Source organism: Azolla caroliniana, unplaced genomic scaffold (genome assembly GCF_043228905.1).
Source record: "Azolla caroliniana isolate FFs.n. ecotype wild unplaced genomic scaffold, voAzoCaro1.0.p SCAF_9, whole genome shotgun sequence".
In the NCBI taxonomy this organism is placed as follows: Eukaryota; Viridiplantae; Streptophyta; class Polypodiopsida; order Salviniales; family Salviniaceae; genus Azolla; species Azolla caroliniana.
In genome coordinates this window covers 3,624,476-3,644,989 of record NW_028230444.1, presented here as the reverse complement: position 1 = coordinate 3,644,989, position 20,514 = coordinate 3,624,476, and the positions used below count along the sequence as shown (strand labels likewise).

The window sequence follows — 20,514 nt, the reverse complement described above, 5'->3', positions numbered from 1 at the left end:
GGTGTGATACCAATGCTCTTCGTCCCTTATCTTTCCATGCTAAAGTAACTTGTGAATATTAAGACCATTTACAAGAAGTGAATATAGTCACTCCATATACATGATTTTGTAATCGTCAATGGTCCATGTTAGGTGTTTGGTCTACTTTGGTTCCATATAGTCTACAATAAAGAAGCTGAATTATCAATTACTCATTTCCTAATAAAAATTAAAAAATGTTTTTCTTTCTCGTTTATATTATCCCTATTTGGAGTTGATGTTATAGACGTGGTCTCATGGAAGCTTCCAAAGCTAGGATGTTTTCTTTGAAGCTAGAAGAAAATGCCTGGATAATTCAACCCACCCTTAGCCTTCAAGAAACATTCAAAATGATTGATTAAACTAAAGACATATGTAGTTGCATATATAGTTTACGTAGTTTGTGGGTTTGCTTTGTGCCACATGCACATGGCTTTGTTGATTAAAAATATGCAACTTGTGTATGGGTCAGCCATATGCCTAAACAAAAGCCATGTTGCAAAAATTGAAGTAATACATCAATTTTACAATTGATCCACGAGATAGGCTCCAGAGCATTTCGGAACGCGTGGTTCTCTCGTGGATCTCGAAAACCAACACAGATACTCAACTATAGGGGAATGGAAAATGGGGTGTGTGCAGAGAGCAAAGAGTGCACACTACTACAAATCGTGTGTCAAAATGATGTGACATTTGGAATCCAATCACATGTATCTTCTTGAGGTTTTCTTGGCTTGAGAGAGACATATACTAAACAAAGAACATTGTACTCTTACAAGTGTCAAAGGGAATGAATGAGTGACCACCACTTTGCCCTTTTGTGACCCCCATTGCTATTCTATTTTGTTTCCTTCCTTTTCCCACACAAAGAAAGAAAATGAAAGGTTCCAAAACCCCTATTTCATTTTCCATATATGTATTACACACACATATTAATATATACATATATGCTTGACGAGGCAAAGAAAAAGAGTAGAAGAGGAAGGCAAAAGCATCAAAAGCAGAGATTTGTAGTTTGTTTGTTTTTTGCATTTCTCTTTGTATCATTGGGTCTTGTGAAGAGGAAAAGAAAACACAGAGTTTAGATTCGATATTAAGAGCTTTAGGGTAATTTGATTAGTGGAGCATTTTGTTTATCTAGCTGAGGAAGCATGGGTGGGTGTTCTAGTAAGCCTCTGACAAATGAGCATGATCACAAGGAGCCACCACCCATCTCTAAGCCAGAAGAAGAAGAAGGTGGTGATGACGATTATGGTGAAGAAGAAAAAGGAGCTGAAGGCAAGGCTGAAGTAGCCTTCTCTGACAAGAACAAGATGAAACAAAATAGAAGCAGGAGTCTGAAAAGCTTATTTGTTCAGGTTTGCAATCTCTCTCTCACACACACAAACACATGCATACGCGCCCACAAAACAACTAAAATTTAAACAGACTGTAAACCCTAACCCTTAATAGAAAACCTTGGTGTTTTCATTCATTCTTGGGTGTGCTTACATTAAAAACCCTAATCCTAAATGTAAAACCTTCGCTTTCCGTCAGTTTCTTCATTTTGCTGAAGTACACACTAAAAGTCTTCCCTAAAATGCAAGGCGAGTTACTTGCAAATGCAGGTGCTTTAAAAAACTGTACCTTCTCATTGAATTTTGCAGAACCACCTTTAAAACTTCAGTTCTTCGTTAATGTTTGTATGTTTTTATGTCCATTCTAAACTGTAACCCTCAAGTTAGAAGCCCAGACTTTTCCTCAACGTTTGCATATGCCTGAGCACACACTCAACTTTCATGCTCTCTCTAATTAATTTAGCTTGAGGATGTTTGTGTCTTTATAACTACATTTACTTTGTTTCTGTAGCATGCAAGAGAAGAGCGTGAAATCATCAGCAATGTGGGAACTCTGCAACAATTAATGCAACATCCACTTGACTGGAAAGATGTTCAAGAATTCAATAATCTCGATATCAAAGGACTCAAATCCTTGAAAGAAGAAGAAAAAGAGAAACCAGAGCAATTTTCAAATAGTAACACAGTGATGGAGGAGGCTGATCACAATCCAGAGAAGTTTAGAACACTCCAAGGTACTATCTATGAGTCAGAAAAGGAGAAAATACAACATGTTTCAATGGTAAAGACAGATATGGAGAACCCTGAGAAGGTCGCAACAGTCGAGCCCAAGAGAGAGCAGCTTGGAGATGTTCAAAGTGAAAACACAGATATGGAGGAGGCTTCTGATGACCAAAAGAACCTTAAGACACACCCACATACTATCTCTGAGCCCAAGAAAGATACACCAGACCAATTTACAAGTATCATGAATGTTCCACGCGTAACAATAGATACGGGGAATATTTTTAATAATCCAGAGAAGGATAAAATGTTCCAAGCTGTTACCTCTGAGCAGCTGCCCATATCCGTCACTGAGTCCAAACCAAGAAAAGTTTCTGAAACCATCGTTTCTTCATTTGTTCAACCTTCTGAACCAAATGGCTCAGACCCAAAGTTTATTGAAGTGTCATCAGAATTCCATTTTGATGTTAAACAAGAGGATGTGAAAGATGTTCCTCCTCTTGTAGAAGATCATCCCGAAGCATATGCTGATGATATCTCTGCTATTCATCTGGGGATGAAGCACATGTTTACAGAAGCTTCTATTCAGTTATCCAATGTTGAAAATGGGAATGTAAAAGGTGTCTCACCTCCTGTAGAGTATCACATGACAGAGTATGCTGAAGATATTGCTGTTAATGATGTGATGAAAAACATCCAGCATGCTGAATACGTTAATACTAGCTATTTCTCCGAGACAGAACAGAGTGTCACTCTTTCTGGATCAGACTGTCTTAATATGCTAGGAGCTTATAAGAAAGATTCAGGTGAGAAGCCAATATATGATGGGTCTGACAAATCTATTGATGATAGTGGCATTATTGCACCTGGTCAGGCAATTTCTCATGCCATGAATACTAATGAACTTGGCTCTGAACCCTTGATTGCTGATGGACTTGAATCTCAAAAGATCGTCAATTTGGTTCAGTGTCAGAAGATTGAAAAAGAATTCGAATCTTCTAAATTGTGTCATGAGTCTCAAAGTGATCTGGTGCGAACTGATAATGACCTTGAATCTGATCAGAAGATGACTGAACCGCACAATACTGAAGAAAAGGCTATGACTTCTGAAACTCAAAATCATGATAGAATTGTTTCTGAGACAGCAACAAATTTCAGACACTCTGAATGGATTTTAAATGAGGCTAATGTTACTAAAGAAATCGAGTTTGGCAAATCAATAGATGAAATAAAGTCTGTGAATATTGACTCTACTAAGACTCTTGGTAAAAAAGAGGTTTGGCATGACATCAATGTATCTGGAAGGCTTGATACTGACCAATGTTTCAGTGTACAAAATGAGAAGTTAGAAAACTTTGGTGGAGGCTGTGGAGCTAAGAATCAAACTGAGATAAAGTGTGATCAGAAGGCTGATGGACATATTGTTGAAGAGCATGATGATATTTTCCTTAAGAGTGAGCAGCACTGAACTGTGATTCCTTCTGATGGTAATGAATGCGATCCACAGTTGCTGCATCAGTAGCTCCCATTTCAACGCTCATTGATTGTACCGAGCATAACCTTAGATGAATTGAGAATGATGCTACCATAGTCACAAACCAAAGAACATTTTACCAGCAATGTTGTTAAAGTCGCTATTTTAAAAAAATTGTATACATAGTTATTTAAACTTATTCTTCTTAACTTCACCACCTCACTAGCCATCTCCACTAACATGCAGATGCTGACACATCACATTTGATTGGACCTTGCAGATTTATCATCAACATATTGTAATGAAAATCAACATTGTAGGTGTCAATTCTTAATGTTTTATTCTTCTATCATTAGTGAACATATATAGACCAAGTTGAAAAAATTGGGGATTCATGATTATCCACATAGAGGGTAAGAGATTGTGCAAATAAGCAAGATTATTCCATTTTGTGCACGCAAAATGTGCATACTTCCATTACTATACTCAGCAGTGATCCTGTTACTAGATTTCTATTTCAAATGTATACCTCCATCTACTCTTCATTTGAATCAACACAACCATATTAGTGAAATGACTGTTGAGGGAAAGGATGAAGTAATAATGCGTTATTGGCATTTCGTTCACTTGAATTTTCTTTTTCTTCAACTATTCACATTTACTCTAACAAAAGGATCCAGCTGAACGGCTGAACTACCGTTCTGTTACGCTGATACCTTCAAAAACGTGACATTTTCTTAAAGTTTGTTAGAAGAAAAGGAAAAAATCAAGTTGTATCAAACTCTACGCAAGAACTTGATGGCTTTAACAGAAGTTTGAGAGTAATTATTGTATGATGAGAACTTCCTTGATAGCTTTAACAGAAGTTTGAGAGTAAAATGAGAACTCTCTGCTCAAACGTTTTGCATAATAGATATAGCGAAACAAATAAATCCCTCAATTCCAAGAACTCGGATTACACGTACATAGATAGATATAGCTAGGCCAAAAAACCAGTCAATCCCTTGAGGCAGAGGTATATGCACATCTATCTATACAGCATAACGAGAGCTATGTCTATAGCAACGCATAGTGCTAAAGTTTGTCAGCAGAGCCTCTTCGACGTGATTTAGAGCTATGATCGACACTTTCTCCAAAATTTCCAATAATCTACTAAGGTGCTGACCTTTCGCCAGGACTGATTTTGATTTCTGCACAGTTTTGCAAGATATACACAGCATGAAGACCACAGTTCTTGGTCGCAGTTGAGTGTGAAGACACTTTACTCACAAAAAGAAGTTCATTTGTCGGTAATATTTCTCCTTCTCTTGAGGAGAGAACCGCCTGTCGCACAATAAAATCAATGGTTTTTAACTACAAACGGTTGCTCTAAAATCTAATCATACAGAAAGAATTGGAAGGAAAACAGGATAGAATAATAAAGAGCATAAAATTTACCAAAAATCCTATTTTCTTGTGCTATGGAATTCAGCGATGGACATCCACAACACTGACCAACTCATATTCAACCAAGGAGAGATTACTAGCATCCTCATTTTTCACAGCAAAAGTAGCCGATTCTGTTTCTTCCACTCGTCCCCATTTGTCCACCGCCAGACGCATGCATCCCTTGAACATATCAATTTTAGCATTTCGAAGAATAACCGTCACCCCAGTCTTCATCATATCCACTAGCAAAGAGGCAATCTTACAGAAGTTTGTTAAGAGATCGCAGCTGTTTTACACATTGTAACAATAGTCCAAACATAACATGCATACATGTAATGTGAGTGCACATGTAAACATATCATCCATAAACCAACAACACTGTAACACTAATTATAAGAGATTACTTGACTGACAATCATCATTAATTCACAAATACTGCTACAATCATACCGATATGGAAATTTCAGTATGATAGTAATCGTAGGTTTCAACCTATCCTCTAGCAATGATAAAAAAAATGCCAGAATTTAGTAGCTGTGGTAAACTTATACATTCTAGCTTTCCAATCTCAACATTACAAATCAGAATTCAGAATTCATGGAGAATTCCTTCAGGCATTCTTATATATTACAGATCATTTTGAGATATCAATAAACAACAAATCCTCACTAGTTTCTTCAGTAGTTTAAAGATTATTTAAGCTGTCATATGTTGACGCCGTAGCAGGCATTAACATCAATTTGAACAATAATGCAGCACAAGGTCTTCCTCATATTGCTTTCACATTGATAGACAGACACAACAGCAAACGGTCATTCTTATAAAATAACAGTCATTTTGCAATTTCAATCAACAACCATTTCTCACTAGCTTCTTCAAACTTCCATAGTTTGAAGATTGTTTCAACAGCCATTCTTTAACGCAACAGCAAGAATCCACATCAATTTAAACATTACGGTGACACAAGGCCTTCCTCATACCTTTTAGCATTTATAGACTTATACAACAAAAGGCTCTGTATTCTTTTTGCTTTCATACACAGAAAGAATAGCAAACATTACCATCAGTTACATAATAAACCTTCACACATTGGTGCAAAATCATGTGTCAACACCAGGCAAACAATAGCAGGCTCTCTTCAAGTTACAGTGTTAGCCACAGATAATGATCTATCTGTGCTTAGCACTCGCACAATAATTCCGAGACTTATGATTTACTAGAAATAAACCAAAGAAAGAACAATCTCTAACTTCAGTCAAACAGTTAAAGTTTCCTTACTAATTATAGATCATTTTGACGAACAATTCCGACAAATTTCCTTCCCAGTTACATAATTTATCACATTTGCACAACGATTCCTCCCAAGATTTGTTTGTTCTTTAAGACAATTCTGGATTTCACACACGATGCAACAGCGAGTGCCGAAACCAGAAAGGGTTTTCTCAAGATTTCACAATACCGGTATAGATCATCTCGACATTTATAATAATAATTCTCATAGGCGATCCTACTCTTAAGCTCACAAACCTTTCCATGAGGAAGACACTACATTCACACAACGGAAGTTGTATTCCAATGCCGATGTGAAATTAAAATTCATGCACTTGGTTCGTTAGAAGCGGCGAACTAAAAGCATTACCTTGTTGATTTCGAGCCGTGAATATAATAGCCCCCGTTTCATCCCCAACCAAACACTCTGCAATACGCGCACTCCTGGCGTAATTTACATCATTCCTTTTTCTTTGTGTAATAGGATTTGAACTCACGACCTTTACGACAAGTGTGTGACCAGATGTGCCAGGTTGCAACTGCTCAACTTTCACAAACACTGGCTTTCTGAGCTTGGTCGAAGTATTCTGGGTAGCCATGAAAGCGTAGAGAAGGTATGCTACTGAATGAGATGTAGCAAAACTTTAATTTACCACCGTTAGTTATTTTGTCTGTGATGAGCAAAACTCGAGATACCTGTCGAAGACATCAATTTGCGCATGAGAATTAAAGGCTATGTTATCAAAAACAAAATAGAATTAGCAAACAGGAAACTGCGAGATCAAACGCTTCCTGCCGATGAAAGCTCGTGGTTCTTCCTAAGTGCATGCAAGATTATTTAGTGGAAGTATGAGGAACTGATGTAAGAGAGTACAAAGGATACATATGTCTGGGGATGAAAACAGACCATTAGCGAAGAGAAATGACAAGACTTCCACATGGAAAGAGCATGTAATTTCGGTACAGAAAGAAAGATGAGGGTATATCCAAAACCTCCTTAAGAACATGCTACTGAGAGAGAACATGTCAATACTAGGAAAGAAGAAGAAAACTAAGTACATGAGGTTAAGAGTGATAATCGCTACAAAACCATGTCTTATGACCGTATCAAGCGCTTCCAGTCAATAACAAAACAAAATGAAGGCTGGATATAGCAGCTCTGGGTTATACAAATCTGGCAAGATTTTCTTCTGTGGAAAGGATCAACTTCTGTGGAAAGCATCGAACGACAGCCGATCGACTAAGGCATACACGCTCGCTCTATCAAAGAAATTCAAAAGAAAAAAGAAACTAAACTAAAAAACCGCTGGATGGAAAGCGCAATGATACCTGGGGAGTGGATGGTTGGGGATTACGCAGATGATGTGAGAGCATACGCTCGCTCTATCAAAGAAATTCAAAAGAAAAAAGAAACTAATCTAAAAAAATCGCTGGATGCAAAGCGCAATGATACCTGGGGAGTGGATGGATGGGGATTACGCAGATAAGGTGAACAATGGCAGGCAGGCGAGGAGGAGGTCGAAGAAGGAATTTGGGGGGGGGGGGGAAGCAGTTATTTCAGCGCCTGCAGTAGCAGTGAGTGAGAGGCCCACATCGCCATGAATGATCCATCCATCCAATCATTCCGAATGGTGGTGGTGGTGGTGATGGCGATGGCCGGCCATATTATTACGCATTCATCACCATCATCATTTGATTTTATGCCACCCTAGCCTATATACATACATAGTACATAACATAACATTACCTATAGAGATTATTACAGGAGTGTATTAGCCAAACTATTTGGTTAGCTCAACTGTTTAATGAATTTGTTCTGAAGGTTGCCAATTCAAATGTGACTTAAGACCAAACATTACATGGGGTTTGAATTGCTCCTTGTAACCACATGAGCATGTCTCGAACCTAGATTGTATCCTCTCTATTGCGAGTTCAAATGTGACCAAGACGGAACAATGGGGAGGAATGACATGGGATTTGAATCCTTGTACACCACATGAGCATGTCTCGAACCATTGTATCCTCTCTATTGCGAGTTCAAATGTGACCAAGACCCAACAATGAAGAGGAATGACATGGGGTTTGAATCCTTGTACACCACATGAGCATGTCTCGATCCATTGTATCCTCTCTATTGGGAGTTCAAATGTGACCAAGACCGAACAATAAGGAGGAATGACATGGGGTTTGAATCCTTGTAACCACATGAGAGACATAATAAGGAGGAATGACATGGGGTTTGAATCCTTGTAACCACATGAGTATGTCTCGAACCACTGTAGCCTAACCTAGATCATTTGTATCTTGAATAAAGTCACTTGTTGAGCAATGTTGGTATATACCTAGTTTTAGTGAATTCCTATGAAAAAAATGTCGCAAAGCTAGTGACACAATTGTTCAATTCACAATCATTTGTATCTTGAATAAGGTCACTTGTTGACATTGTATCTTGAATAAAGTTACTTGTTGAATCTAATTTTAGTGAATTCCTAAAAAAAAATTGCCACAAAGCTAGTGGCACAATTGTTCAATTCACAATGATTCTGAATAGGATTAAAGCAAGTCCCCAACTCCTTTATAAATGTTGGATCATCATCCTGAATGGGTGAGCTCACATGCATAATCTTAGTAGTAAAAGAGTTCAAGAGGATGTTATAAACTTTCAATATCTTTGACATTTGGACTACAACTTTGATTGTCCCTAGGCCTCATCAAACATTTTTATTAGAGATGATAACTTAGCAAACACACATTGTGAGCAACCAATTGACAAAGTTTGGTAGAGTTGATGCTCGTATCCCATAGAAATTAAGATTAAACCTTCAAATATTTGTGTTACATTAACAAGATTATTTACAATCATTAGGAAAATATTTTGACAATTATAAGCTTCATTTCTAGCTACTCTTTAATTAGACAATGACCTTGCCCTAGTTGTTCAGATTAGGACTAATCTATTGATTATGCTTCCAAAGGGAAAACAATCATGTCCTAATTGAGGGAAAAAAGTTATATTATCTATTTTCCATCTTGAATTAGAATCTTAATTTGCTGGCCCAAATCAAGGGAATTGCATGAGTGGTGATAATAAACAGTTCATTACAATGACCTATAGAGAAATTTTGATTCATCAATTCATTATAACAATTAAAATCTTTGAAATTCTCTAATAGGAAGACAATGGTCTGCAAATGCTTGGATTCAACTGCCTGCAAATGTCGTCAGATTGGTGTACTTGATAGGACGGCACTAGGTGGGTAACAAACTGTTTAAAACATAGTAGATTGGTACAAATGTTTGAATCTCTGATTCAATGGTCTGAAAGAGTTTTCCTTCTTTACAAAGGCATTTCAATGTTTCTTTCGAACATAATATGTTCATGTAGCAACACGTGCCCTGGCCAAACATGGTGTAGTAGCGCTTCAATCTATATATACAGCTTTAAATTATTCAATCTGGATTTCAATCTTTTTTTCCATTCATGCCAGCATCGAAACATCAAAATGAAAAATTTAACTGGATTCCCTCAACAAGTCTTCTCAACCTCAGAAACGGTCCACCAATCCCGGGAATATCTTAAAAAGTGCACCTATAGCTTCAATGGCAACCTGTTCAACCTCAAAAAATGAGGATATTATACAATAAGATACCTGAGATAAAATAAAAAGTTTAAAACTCATTAATACTCACTACATACCAAAGCAGCATTGCCTGGCTTAATTGTTGGCTCCACACTATCCCTTCCATAGCTGCATTTCCAAAATAATTCACAAATAAATGTGAATCTACTAGAAAATGTTTAACTATCTATTTATTCCTCATAGTGCAGAACTAATTCTTCCAGAGGAAAAGAACCCATATATTCTTTTATAAGATCCCAAAATCATCTGGGTTTATAAAATTAAGTGTACATGCATGCAAATAAGTGAGGCCAAACTTACAAACTAGATAACTCCCTTTAAATAAGATTAACTTCACAAGAAACGTTTAGAACTTGTAAGTATGAATATTATATATCTACATGTCTGAATAATCACATTAGGTGGTCTCCAAGCAAACTTGATCTCAACATTCACACAATTCACACTGTTTTTCAAGGGAAGAAAATTCATTTTAAAAAACAGCCAAAAACGAACTATATCAATTTCTTCTTACACTATTTGTTGCTTTCCATTAGAGGTTGTAAGGCGGTAAAAACTACATCCTTTGCTGAATGGGAACGGCTTCCCCTTCCACTCTACAAATTTGACACATCAGCATGGAAATATTGCCAAGAACAATTCTTCAAAACTATAATAAAAGCTAAATTCAGCATACAGATGCACTTGGATGATTCAGAATCAATGGTCTGTAGAATTCTGATCAACCACCAACTAATCGTCATCATGGTTCTGATGCAAAGGTAACTTTGATGCCCAAAGAGACTATCATAAGGAAGTCATTGGGGTCTTAAATGATACATAGCACTGTAACACTGTGACACAGTGAAACCATATCATTCATATCCAGCATAAACTTAGGATCCATATAGGAACTCTATGTAGATTCATTCTTGGAACCCAAGATGCTATATGAGCTCACTTATCCATCATTCCTGGGCTACTTTACCCTCTTAAGTGGCGTCAATATGATATTTATCTTCATTGTCTACATGTTAAGATTGTTATGTGAGCACCCCTAGCTCAACATTTCCTGGACTATATGGCATATATGAAATTCACTCAAATACTAGCATATTATCTGCAAAAGCCTTAACTATCTACAAATGAGGCCCATGCCTTATTATTTATAACATGCCACAAGTCCCCAACTTCACAAAATTCCAAAAAGTGTGGCATTTGCAAATATCCTGAAGTTGAGTGGTTTTTTGGGAATAATAGCATACTTAAGTGGCAACTTGATAATGTGCTATAAAATATACATCAAGGTTATGACTACGCACCAAGATGCCAAGTTACACCAATACATAAAGGATCGTTTTTGCTTATTTCATCAATTGCAAATTGTAACTCTGAGCCAATAGCTCCAGTAAATTTACTGAAAAATTCAAGAATTGCCTGCAAAAAAAAGCGCAATTTGTTCTTTAGGGTTACATGAATCTAATAAGAGGAATAAAAATAGTGAAGATGAAAATTCTCGATGTATTTTTGAAATTATAAACTCTCACACAAATCTAGATTAAGCATCACATTTATTTTTTCTTCATGGCTTGTTGGCTGTCTATGTGGAATGTATATCAATAATCAAGAAAGATAGAATACTTTTATGTTTTTATAAAATAGACAGATTTAGATTTCCACAGAATTTTAAATAATGCACTGAATTCCAGTGAAGCCAGTGAAGCTTGTTGGAAACATAGAATTGATGTTTACATCATTAATATCAACTTCATTGAACTAAAAAGATTTTTCACGCAAATAGCAGAACCTCTGGATAACCGAACTCCAAACAAAATTCACAATACTTTACAAAGGGTTTAGCCAATATACATCATAGGCAGTGGCACTATTACGGGCATTATTGATAACATACAAATAACTCACGGAATGGATTCATATTTCTTGGAAACCAATGAAGACGCTCAAGGACACTAATCGAGGTCCTAGAATCATTTAATATGACGTTTCCCGAATGATTGAGCATCATAGTCAAGTTAAATTTAACTCTATACCTATATCTAGAGTTATTTACCATATATTGAAACAGAAATAGTAGAATTATTGTTAAGTATTTGCCATCCAGGACAAGAACCAGGAAGACATCTGCACCGGAATACGTAGGAAGCTCAAAAGGAACACTAGAAAAAAGGGGGATAGCATAACTCTTACCCAAAACTAGAAGGCAAATGGCCACTCTAATGCGAAAGCGGCCCAAGCCCATTGTAAGAAGTTATAAAAGTCGCCTTCTGGTGATTTTGGTAGCTCTTCTTCCTTCTTGGGTTTTCTCCTTTCACATAGTCTTGCTTAGAGCCAGAAGCACCGGAATACATAGGAAGTTCAAAAGGAGCACTAGAAAAATGGGGATAGAGTAAATCTCACCCAAAACTAGAAGGCAAATGGCCACTCTAATGTGAAAGAGGCCCAACCCCATTGTAAAAAATTATAAAAGTCACCTTTTGGTGACTTTGGTAACTCTTTATCCTTCTTGGGTTTTCTCCTTTCACATAGTCTTATTTAGAGCTTTACGCCATCTCCGCAATGTTTCACTTGAGCTTAAGATTGATTAAGGTTAAGCTCTAATTAACCAAACCCTAATCACTCTACCTCTAGTATATGTGCCGTATACTTTCTTTTTAGTACAAGCGGTCATCTCTTTTCTTCTCTATTCGTCTTTGAGATTAGAGGCTCGAGAGCGATTGACGACCACTCTCACCCGGTTCATTACTGATAGGGTAAACAGAGGTCCGGATCCTTTGGCTAACGATATCAACGTGGAGGCAGAACTCCATGGATACATAGAAGTGTTCTGGTGTCATGTACACAGAACCCATACAATTACTCGACGATGTCAAATGATAATCATGATCCTAAATTTTTTTGCAACAAGCTTAAATCTATAGTGATACCTATTTCAAGAGTTATTGGCCATGACTGAAACACAAATATTGGAATCCTCGGTTACTTGCATGATGAGAGTCATAAGTACCCATTAAATTTTCAAGATTATGAATTATATAACAAAATTTAGATCCATGCCTGCTTGAAGGCAATAGATCCAAGTTGGACATAAGGGATGACCAAGTCCTCCTTTGATATAGCAGGACTACTTATTACACTTCAGAGCTAACCAAAAATATAGTGCACTGACTGCTCAGGACACTGTCAAGTGACCGTGTCCTCTCACAAGAGTGATATTTCACAAAACTGCAAATAAATTCTTGATCATCCCAGTCAATAAACCTAAAATTTGAAGGGTAATATTAACTACATTCCCTTTTGCATGTCAGGGCTCCTGTCAACTAGTTTGATGTAACGATCATTATCATATTCCCTACTCCCACACATATGGGGCACATTCTCATAATTACCAATAGACTGCCAATTTATCAAATAGTCTTTCAGAAAACTATGCAATTTGGCGCTCAAGTGTGTGTTCCGCATTGAAGTTAATAGTATTTAGCTCTCTGTAACTTGACCTCGTGCACTGATGAATGATGCTGGCTAATATAATTAATTCCAGGATATAGATTGTATATCAAAAAAGTATATTGCGTCACTAGATAGTCATATTTTCTATGAGAGAATATATATACTGCTTCAATTCATAAACTCCCTAGTTCTCTAATGATGCTTAAGTAATTCTAGGCTATTTTGAAACGGTATACATGCCTGAAGATCAATCCTAGGAATCTATGGGAATTCGTTAGAGACTTTTACATGCCCCTGCCTGTATCTTTACAAGCATTTGCAAATATGCAAGTCAAAGATTCACATACATTAGAGAAATGAAAATAAATAGTTTGTCAACTGTTCCTTTACAATCATTTGCAATATGCAAGTCAAAGATTCACATACATTAGAGAAATGAAAATAAATAGTTTGTCAACTGTTCCTTTACAATCATTTGCAATATGCAAGTCGAAAATTCACATACATTAGAGAAACGAAAATAAATAGTATGTCACATCAAAATCTTCAAAAGGCCAATTGACCTATGACACTAAAGAAATTACATCCCAATGGCATATCATCTAATGCCTGATTTATGAGAAGACGAAGAAAATAACAAACAATAAATGAAGTACAAATAGCTAACTGAAAGAGACAGAGAGGATAGAACCTGTCGTCCAACAAAAGGTTGTGGAAATATGAGGTCTTCATAGACACAATCTTCTGCTATCAGGTCACGGACAGCATCGAGGTCACGACGGTTTATACCTGCATAAAACTCCTCGATAATAGTGAAGCCTGGCCGTTGATCAGAGGCCAGATAAAAGAGGTCAGAACGATCGGAGGAGGGAGTGGGAGGAGGAGTTGAGAGAGGAGATGCAGAGAAACGAAAGAAGCGATGGTGGTGGTGATGTCTTGACGGGGGGGGGTTGTGACGATGGTGGCTATGGCGATGGCGATGGCGACAGTGTGAGGTCTGATGAAGAGCGACAGGGGAACATGGCAATGTTATCTGAGGAATGGCCCATGTGGGCATGGTCATGGTCATGGCCATGGCCATGGATTCTTAGGGACGATTCACGAACAAATAATCAATAACGCTCTCCTAGCTTATACATACATTATTACATACATATATGTAGTTGAGGTATCATGAATGAAAGAAACAAAAATGTGAGCAATTTGTTCCCTGAAATATAACTTATCCGAAACATATCATGGTTATATATAATAACATCCTTTAAGAGGCTAACATGGCCTTATAAGACCAAACAAGAGATTACGTGTCGAGAGAGAGAGAGAGGAAGAGAGCTTTACATCGTTGATTGACTGCTCACATGTGATAACATGGGTACGTCTAATGTCATGCAATATGAAGTTGATTGTACATACGCTGAAATAACTCTCTCTCTTTCTGTGTGTGTGCACACTTTGCCCTAAACAAGTTTAGGAGTATGAGTATCACACTTTGATACACACTTCGCCTTTGATTAGTTGTATAATTGTCATATCATGGTTCAATTTTGCTGTTTTATATTTCATTGATGTCAAAAAAGTGAATCCAACTCGATAATTGGATATTGTTGTCATTGATGTTCTTTGAATAAATTACTCTTGGGTTGTTTATAGCTTATGTTCATCGATGTAGTTTATCATTAGTTGAATAAAAACTATTGTCACCTATAAATTTAGCAATGGAAACATCACAACATGTGTAGATGACATTGTGAAAGATATTCCTCCAAATAGATGTTGCGCACACAACACACATTTTGTGTGGAAAAGGCAATCCTATAAATTTCATTGTTCATATAGTAGAAAAATGACACCTTGAATGTTTTTTTTCCTTTGTTTTAGGACCACCTTCTTGTGCACATGATCTAAAACTTCTAAAGAAACCAAATGCCATTCGAGAATACTTTGCAGATCAAGACTCTCTGCGCGTCATCCACCATCGCCATACTGTCTACAACTGAGAATAAGAACTTGGAAGACCCCCAAATGGTGGAAATGTTGATGATGACAATGTATTTGTTCTAAAGAGAAAAAGGAAGAAGAGCATGGCTGAGGAAATGGCAAAGGCCCAGGCAGCTACGACAGTGGGAGGATCCCGTGAATCACTTCCCGATTTTCAACCTGTTGCGGGGCTGATGGTTGAGCTTCAGCTATCAGAGCAAGAACAAGTACTAATGAGAGAAGAGATCTACCGTTTGCAACAAAATTCTTTAATTATACAAGTTTTAGGTCTTCGGCCAAATCGTCAAGAGTTGAGGCACTTGCTACAGGCTCGATTACAGGCTGAAATTGGACGTATTGAAGATGTGCAATTTTTAGGAAGAGGCTATTATCATGTCGAGTTTCAAGACGAGGCATCTGTCCAGGTATTACTTGCAATGAAATTTGTTGATATAAGAGGAGCATGGGTTAAATTTCAGGAATGGAAACATGGTTTTGATCCTATGAGAGAGACCCAACATGTTTTTTTAGTTATAACTGCGAGTTTTCCGGGATTGCCTAAGGAATGTCATCATCTGTTGCATCAGTTAGGGGCTTTAATTGGAGTTGTATTAGATGCTTATATACATAATAAAGATGGGAAAATATTTGGAATACCAACAGTTAAGTTATTATGTACTAGAGGAAAACCGTTGCCGGAATATGTGAAATTACCATGTTTGGAAATTGGGGGATGTGGAAAGAGACAAAAAATTTTATATGCCGGGTTACCAAATCAATGTTTTGTATGTAGAAGAATGGGACATTTAGCTAAGGAATGTTCCTTGTCAAGAAAGGAGCCAAGACATGTTGTAAATGATGTGCCACAAACAAGTGTTGGCGGCACTTGGGTTCAAGTTGCCAAAAGACACATGATAAAAAAAACAAGTCAAGATAAAATCAAATGGAAACCTAAGGATAATATATACAATTTGTTAACCAACGTAGAAGACGGACAAACACAAATGATTGAAGATGTAGGAAATATGGATGTACCTAGTAATAGGCGTCCTGGCAAGGAGATTGTGGATGGAATACAATCAAGGCCAGATGATCCTAAACTTGACATTCAAGTATATAATAAAGAACATCATGAAGGATGTAGTCATGAAATGGTTTTATATGATGAGAATGTTATTGTTCCGATCAGTGCATCAGAAACAATGGATGGACAAGAGATTGTAGGAGAATTACAAAATAAAAATCAGATAGTTGACATTGGGTTCTTGCCTTCTTTTGAAGGGAGGTGGACAAGATCCATGTCCAAGAATTTGTCAAAGGATCATAATCCTTTCATGAGGGATGCTAATGATTGGAGAACTTTCACGAAATCATTAGTTCAACATTTTCAAGGAAGTGATAGTAGGATTTCCTCTCAAAGAGTACATAAGCAGACTAATGCATTTAGTAAAGATCACATCTCTTTTAGAAGAATGATTAAGTCTCAAGACATGTCTCAAGAAGATAGGAATCGATATTTGAAAGAAAGAAGATTATTATCTAAATTTGTGTAAATATGAAGATTATTTCTTGGAATGTTCAAGGTCTTGGGGGATCTTTATGTAAACAATATAAAAGGAGATTTCGGCAAGAGCTACATAAATGTATAATTGGGCAAGTGGACATAGTGATGTTACAAGAACATCACCTAAATGAAAGGCGTACTAAAGTCTATGGTTCATTATTGCCTGGAAAATGGGAAATGGTGTGGGTTCCAGCATATGGATCAACACAACTTAAAGGTGGATTATGTATGGCTATTCGGGATATATGGCAAGTGAAGATGTTGGAGGTAGGAAATTTGTTCTTGGGAAGAGCACAATATGTTATCATGGAATTTCATAATAAAAAGGTTGGCGTTTTGAATTTATATGCTCCTAATTCTTCTAGAGAACGATTAAAGATGTGGATTGAATTGGATAGATCATTGCCAACTATAGATCATTGGTGTATAGCAGGAGACTTTAATATGATTGAGGACCCTGAGGATAGGAGTGGTGAGGGTGGAGTAACAGTGCATGGTCTAGAATTATCTGCATGGGAAAGATTTACTATAAGTAGAAGGTTGGTGGATGTTTGGCATTTACCATCATTTGGAAAACTACATAATTCATTACGGTTTTCTAGATCTGATAGAAGAGTAAACGGGGCAAACCTGTCAAGAATTGATAGGATTTATGTTGATGATTTATTTGCGGAGATAGGAGGGAGTGTTGGCATTTATCCAGGTACGACTTTCTCCGATCATGCCCCAGTTGTAATACAACTTAAGGTTGGGAAAAAACATAAGCAGCAAGGGAGAATAAGAATTCCACCAGAATTGTTTACAAAGTCTATAATTACTGAACAAGTTATGTATATATGGAGACAAACTTTATTGCAAATTGGAAATGTGGAAGACAATGTGACCTTGGCAATATCTCATATTAGTAGTTTTTTAATCTCTTGGGTACAGGGGAAAAAGGAAACATATACACAGAAAATTAATAGTATGCATCGTGCCTTGGCATCGTTGCAACATTTTCAAGAAAGGGATCCATTGTGTGAATGGACAGCAAATGCTTTACATAATGCGAAATGGGAATTAAGAAAGATTGAGGACAACATTTTAAATTTTCAATATCAAGCTTCCGCTTCAAAATGGACACAAGTAGGTGACAAAGTAAACAAGATGTTTTTTTCCCAAGTTGCACCGAAATGGTCGACAATAGGAATTAAACAATTAAGGAGGGAAGATGGATCCTTAACAGTAGATGAGTCAGAAATTGTACAAATTGCTACTACGTATTATGCTAAATTGTTGACTGCTGATGTGGCTACAGATTCTGTCCACATAAGTAGGAAACGGGTGTGGGATCAAATTAAGCCAAAAGTTACAAATGAAATGAAGGTTGCATTAGTTAAGCCCTTTGACATTATGGAAATACATAATGCACTTAGAGCTTTAAGTCTTATGTCTTGTCCAGGGGAGGATGGAATTACTCCACATTTTTTCCTCAATTATTGGGAATATATTGGGGAAGATTTAACAAAAGCTTATCAAAGAATTTTTGACACTGGGTATATGCCTCGTAGTATGGCAGTTGGTTTGATTTATTTAATACCTAAGGGTGAAGGTATATCAGATGATATTAGAAAATGGAGACCAATAACTTTGTTAAATACAATATATAAAGTCTTTGCAAAAACATTGGCTTTGAGAGTGCAACCTTTTTTGCATGATTTGATTCATATCACCCAAACAGGTTTTATTCAGGAAAGAAGTATACTGGATAATTTGTTCTTTTTTTGGGACGCCATTGCCTTGGCTAGGAAGAAAAAAGAGAATTTAGTGATTTTGTTACTTGACTTTGAAAAAGCATATGATCGTGTTGATTGGGAATTCCTTCAGGGTACTCTTGTAAGATTGGGTTTTCCGGAGAAATGGGTGATAGGAGTGTCTTCTTTGTATAATTCAGCATGCAGTTCTGTTTTGGCTGGAGGGGTTAAAGGTGACGAGTTTCAAATTTCCCGAAGTGTAAGACAAGGCTGTCCACTTGCACCATATCTATTTCTGTTTTTTGCTGAAGCAATGAGTTTGTTTTTGACTGCTGAAGATGTTGGATTAAAAGGAATAGCAATGCCCATTGATGGGACAAATGTGGTTGATGTAGAATTTGCTGATGACACAAGTTTGTATCTGGATTGTCACAATAATAATCTGCAGAAAATGTACACAGCAATGCAAACATTTTGTATAGCTGCAGGTGCAGCAATTAATTGGAATAAATCAGTGGGTTTTTGGGTGTCGTCCGATTCCACAACTCCACAATGGAGTCCTCATCCAGATTTCAGATGGGTTCCCGAGGGCACTTCAGTTAGATATTTGGGATGTCAAGTAGGGTTGAATATTTCTTCAGAAATTCAGGTTGCTTCTTTGTTATTGAAAATTAGGAAAAAACTTATGTTTTGGAGTAAAGCTAAACTATCATTTGCGGGTAGAGTGATAGTCGTTAATCATGTTTTGTTGTCTAGTCTCTGGTATATTATGTCATGTTGGAGTTTTTCGAGATCATGTATGGGACAATTGCAAAGATTGATTCGAAATTATTTGTGGTCTGGTAATGATGGAAGCCATGCTAGGGCAAAAGTCTCTTGGTCCACAATTGTTAAGCCATTGGATCAAGGAGGATTAGGGATTGTGGATCCATTACAACAATCGAAAGCTTTAATGGCAAAATTGGTGATTCGAGGATTATTGCCAGGATCGGAACCTTGGAAACAATTGTTGTTTTATGAATTGCAAAGGTTTTGTCCCAAGACGGGTGGAGATTGGACGCCTAGTGCTAGATGGGCTTTTATGGAACATAATAAATTGGCTATTGCTACAAGTTGGGAAGATAGATTTGCTCGATGTGTTCTTAAAGCATGGAAAGATATTTCTCGTGATTTAGTTAAGACATTGACAAAAACAGAATCTGAATTCTGTAGGCAACCGCTGATTTGGAATTCATGGTTGACTGACCTAAGAGGACAAATGTTGGGAAAGCGTACTAAACGTGCATGGGCAGAACTAGATCGTGGGCCAGCACAGTCTATAGGTGCATGGATAACTTTTTTGTCTAAATCTATAGATCAACAAATGCTATTAATTAGTAATATAAGGGGTGGGAAGATAATGTATTCTGCGATCCAGAATGCCCTTGTTAATGTTCAAATGCAAATTGGATATACTACACACAAGTGGATGGGTTTATTTACTCCATTGGATGTTTTAATTGGAGTGAAAGCCTATATTGGGGAACAAGAATGCATGACTTTTGATGTACAGGATGATGGTAGGTTAATCTGTACATCTATGGAACATGATTTGTTTAGTTTTTGTTTACATAAAGAAGTGAGGGTGATTGCAAATGATGGATCAAATTGGGTATTAGACCCGGATCCTCAAAAGGTGAATTGTTTGTGGAGGATTTGGATTTTGGAAAGGAGATCAATATCTACACTAACTTGGGATCCTGGAGAACTGTATTGGAAGGTGAGGATGCAAGATAACATCAAATATGTGCCGTTTTTTCAGTATTCTGTGAGGATTGGTAGGAAAGTTTTAGCTGCTAGATCATGGAAAGAACCAACTGCAAATATTGTTTGGAGACGAAATGAACTTTCTCCACAACATCTT

The 20,514-nt window shown here is 37.0% G+C and overlaps 3 protein-coding genes across 3 annotated transcripts; 1 reads left to right on the top strand and 2 right to left on the bottom strand.

The window, feature by feature from the left end:
* Nucleotides 1-996: 996 nt before the first annotated feature.
* Nucleotides 997-3,679, top strand: LOC147859919 (uncharacterized). Its single transcript, XM_087325128.1, has 2 exons — nucleotides 997-1,376; nucleotides 1,867-3,679. Exons 1-2 carry the CDS (start codon nucleotides 1,170-1,172, stop codon nucleotides 3,544-3,546), a joined length of 1,887 nt encoding a protein of 628 aa, XP_087181254.1. The 5' UTR covers nucleotides 997-1,169; the 3' UTR covers nucleotides 3,547-3,679.
* Nucleotides 3,680-4,995: 1,316 nt separating this feature from the next.
* LOC147859918 (uncharacterized protein At4g28440-like) lies at nucleotides 4,996-6,893 on the bottom strand. Its single transcript, XM_087324649.1, has 2 exons — nucleotides 6,620-6,893; nucleotides 4,996-5,222 (listed from the first exon to the last, which is right to left on the bottom strand). The coding sequence occupies exons 1-2, from the start codon at nucleotides 6,846-6,848 to the stop codon at nucleotides 5,020-5,022; spliced, it is 432 nt and encodes a 143-aa protein (XP_087180775.1). The 5' UTR covers nucleotides 6,849-6,893; the 3' UTR covers nucleotides 4,996-5,019.
* Nucleotides 6,894-9,499: 2,606 nt separating this feature from the next.
* LOC147859917 (uncharacterized) lies at nucleotides 9,500-14,450 on the bottom strand. Its single transcript, XM_087324855.1, has 5 exons — nucleotides 14,029-14,450; nucleotides 11,192-11,306; nucleotides 10,405-10,486; nucleotides 9,947-9,998; nucleotides 9,500-9,857 (listed from the first exon to the last, which is right to left on the bottom strand). The coding sequence occupies exons 1-5, from the start codon at nucleotides 14,416-14,418 to the stop codon at nucleotides 9,795-9,797; spliced, it is 702 nt and encodes a 233-aa protein (XP_087180981.1). The 5' UTR covers nucleotides 14,419-14,450; the 3' UTR covers nucleotides 9,500-9,794.
* Nucleotides 14,451-20,514: the final 6,064 nt, after the last annotated feature.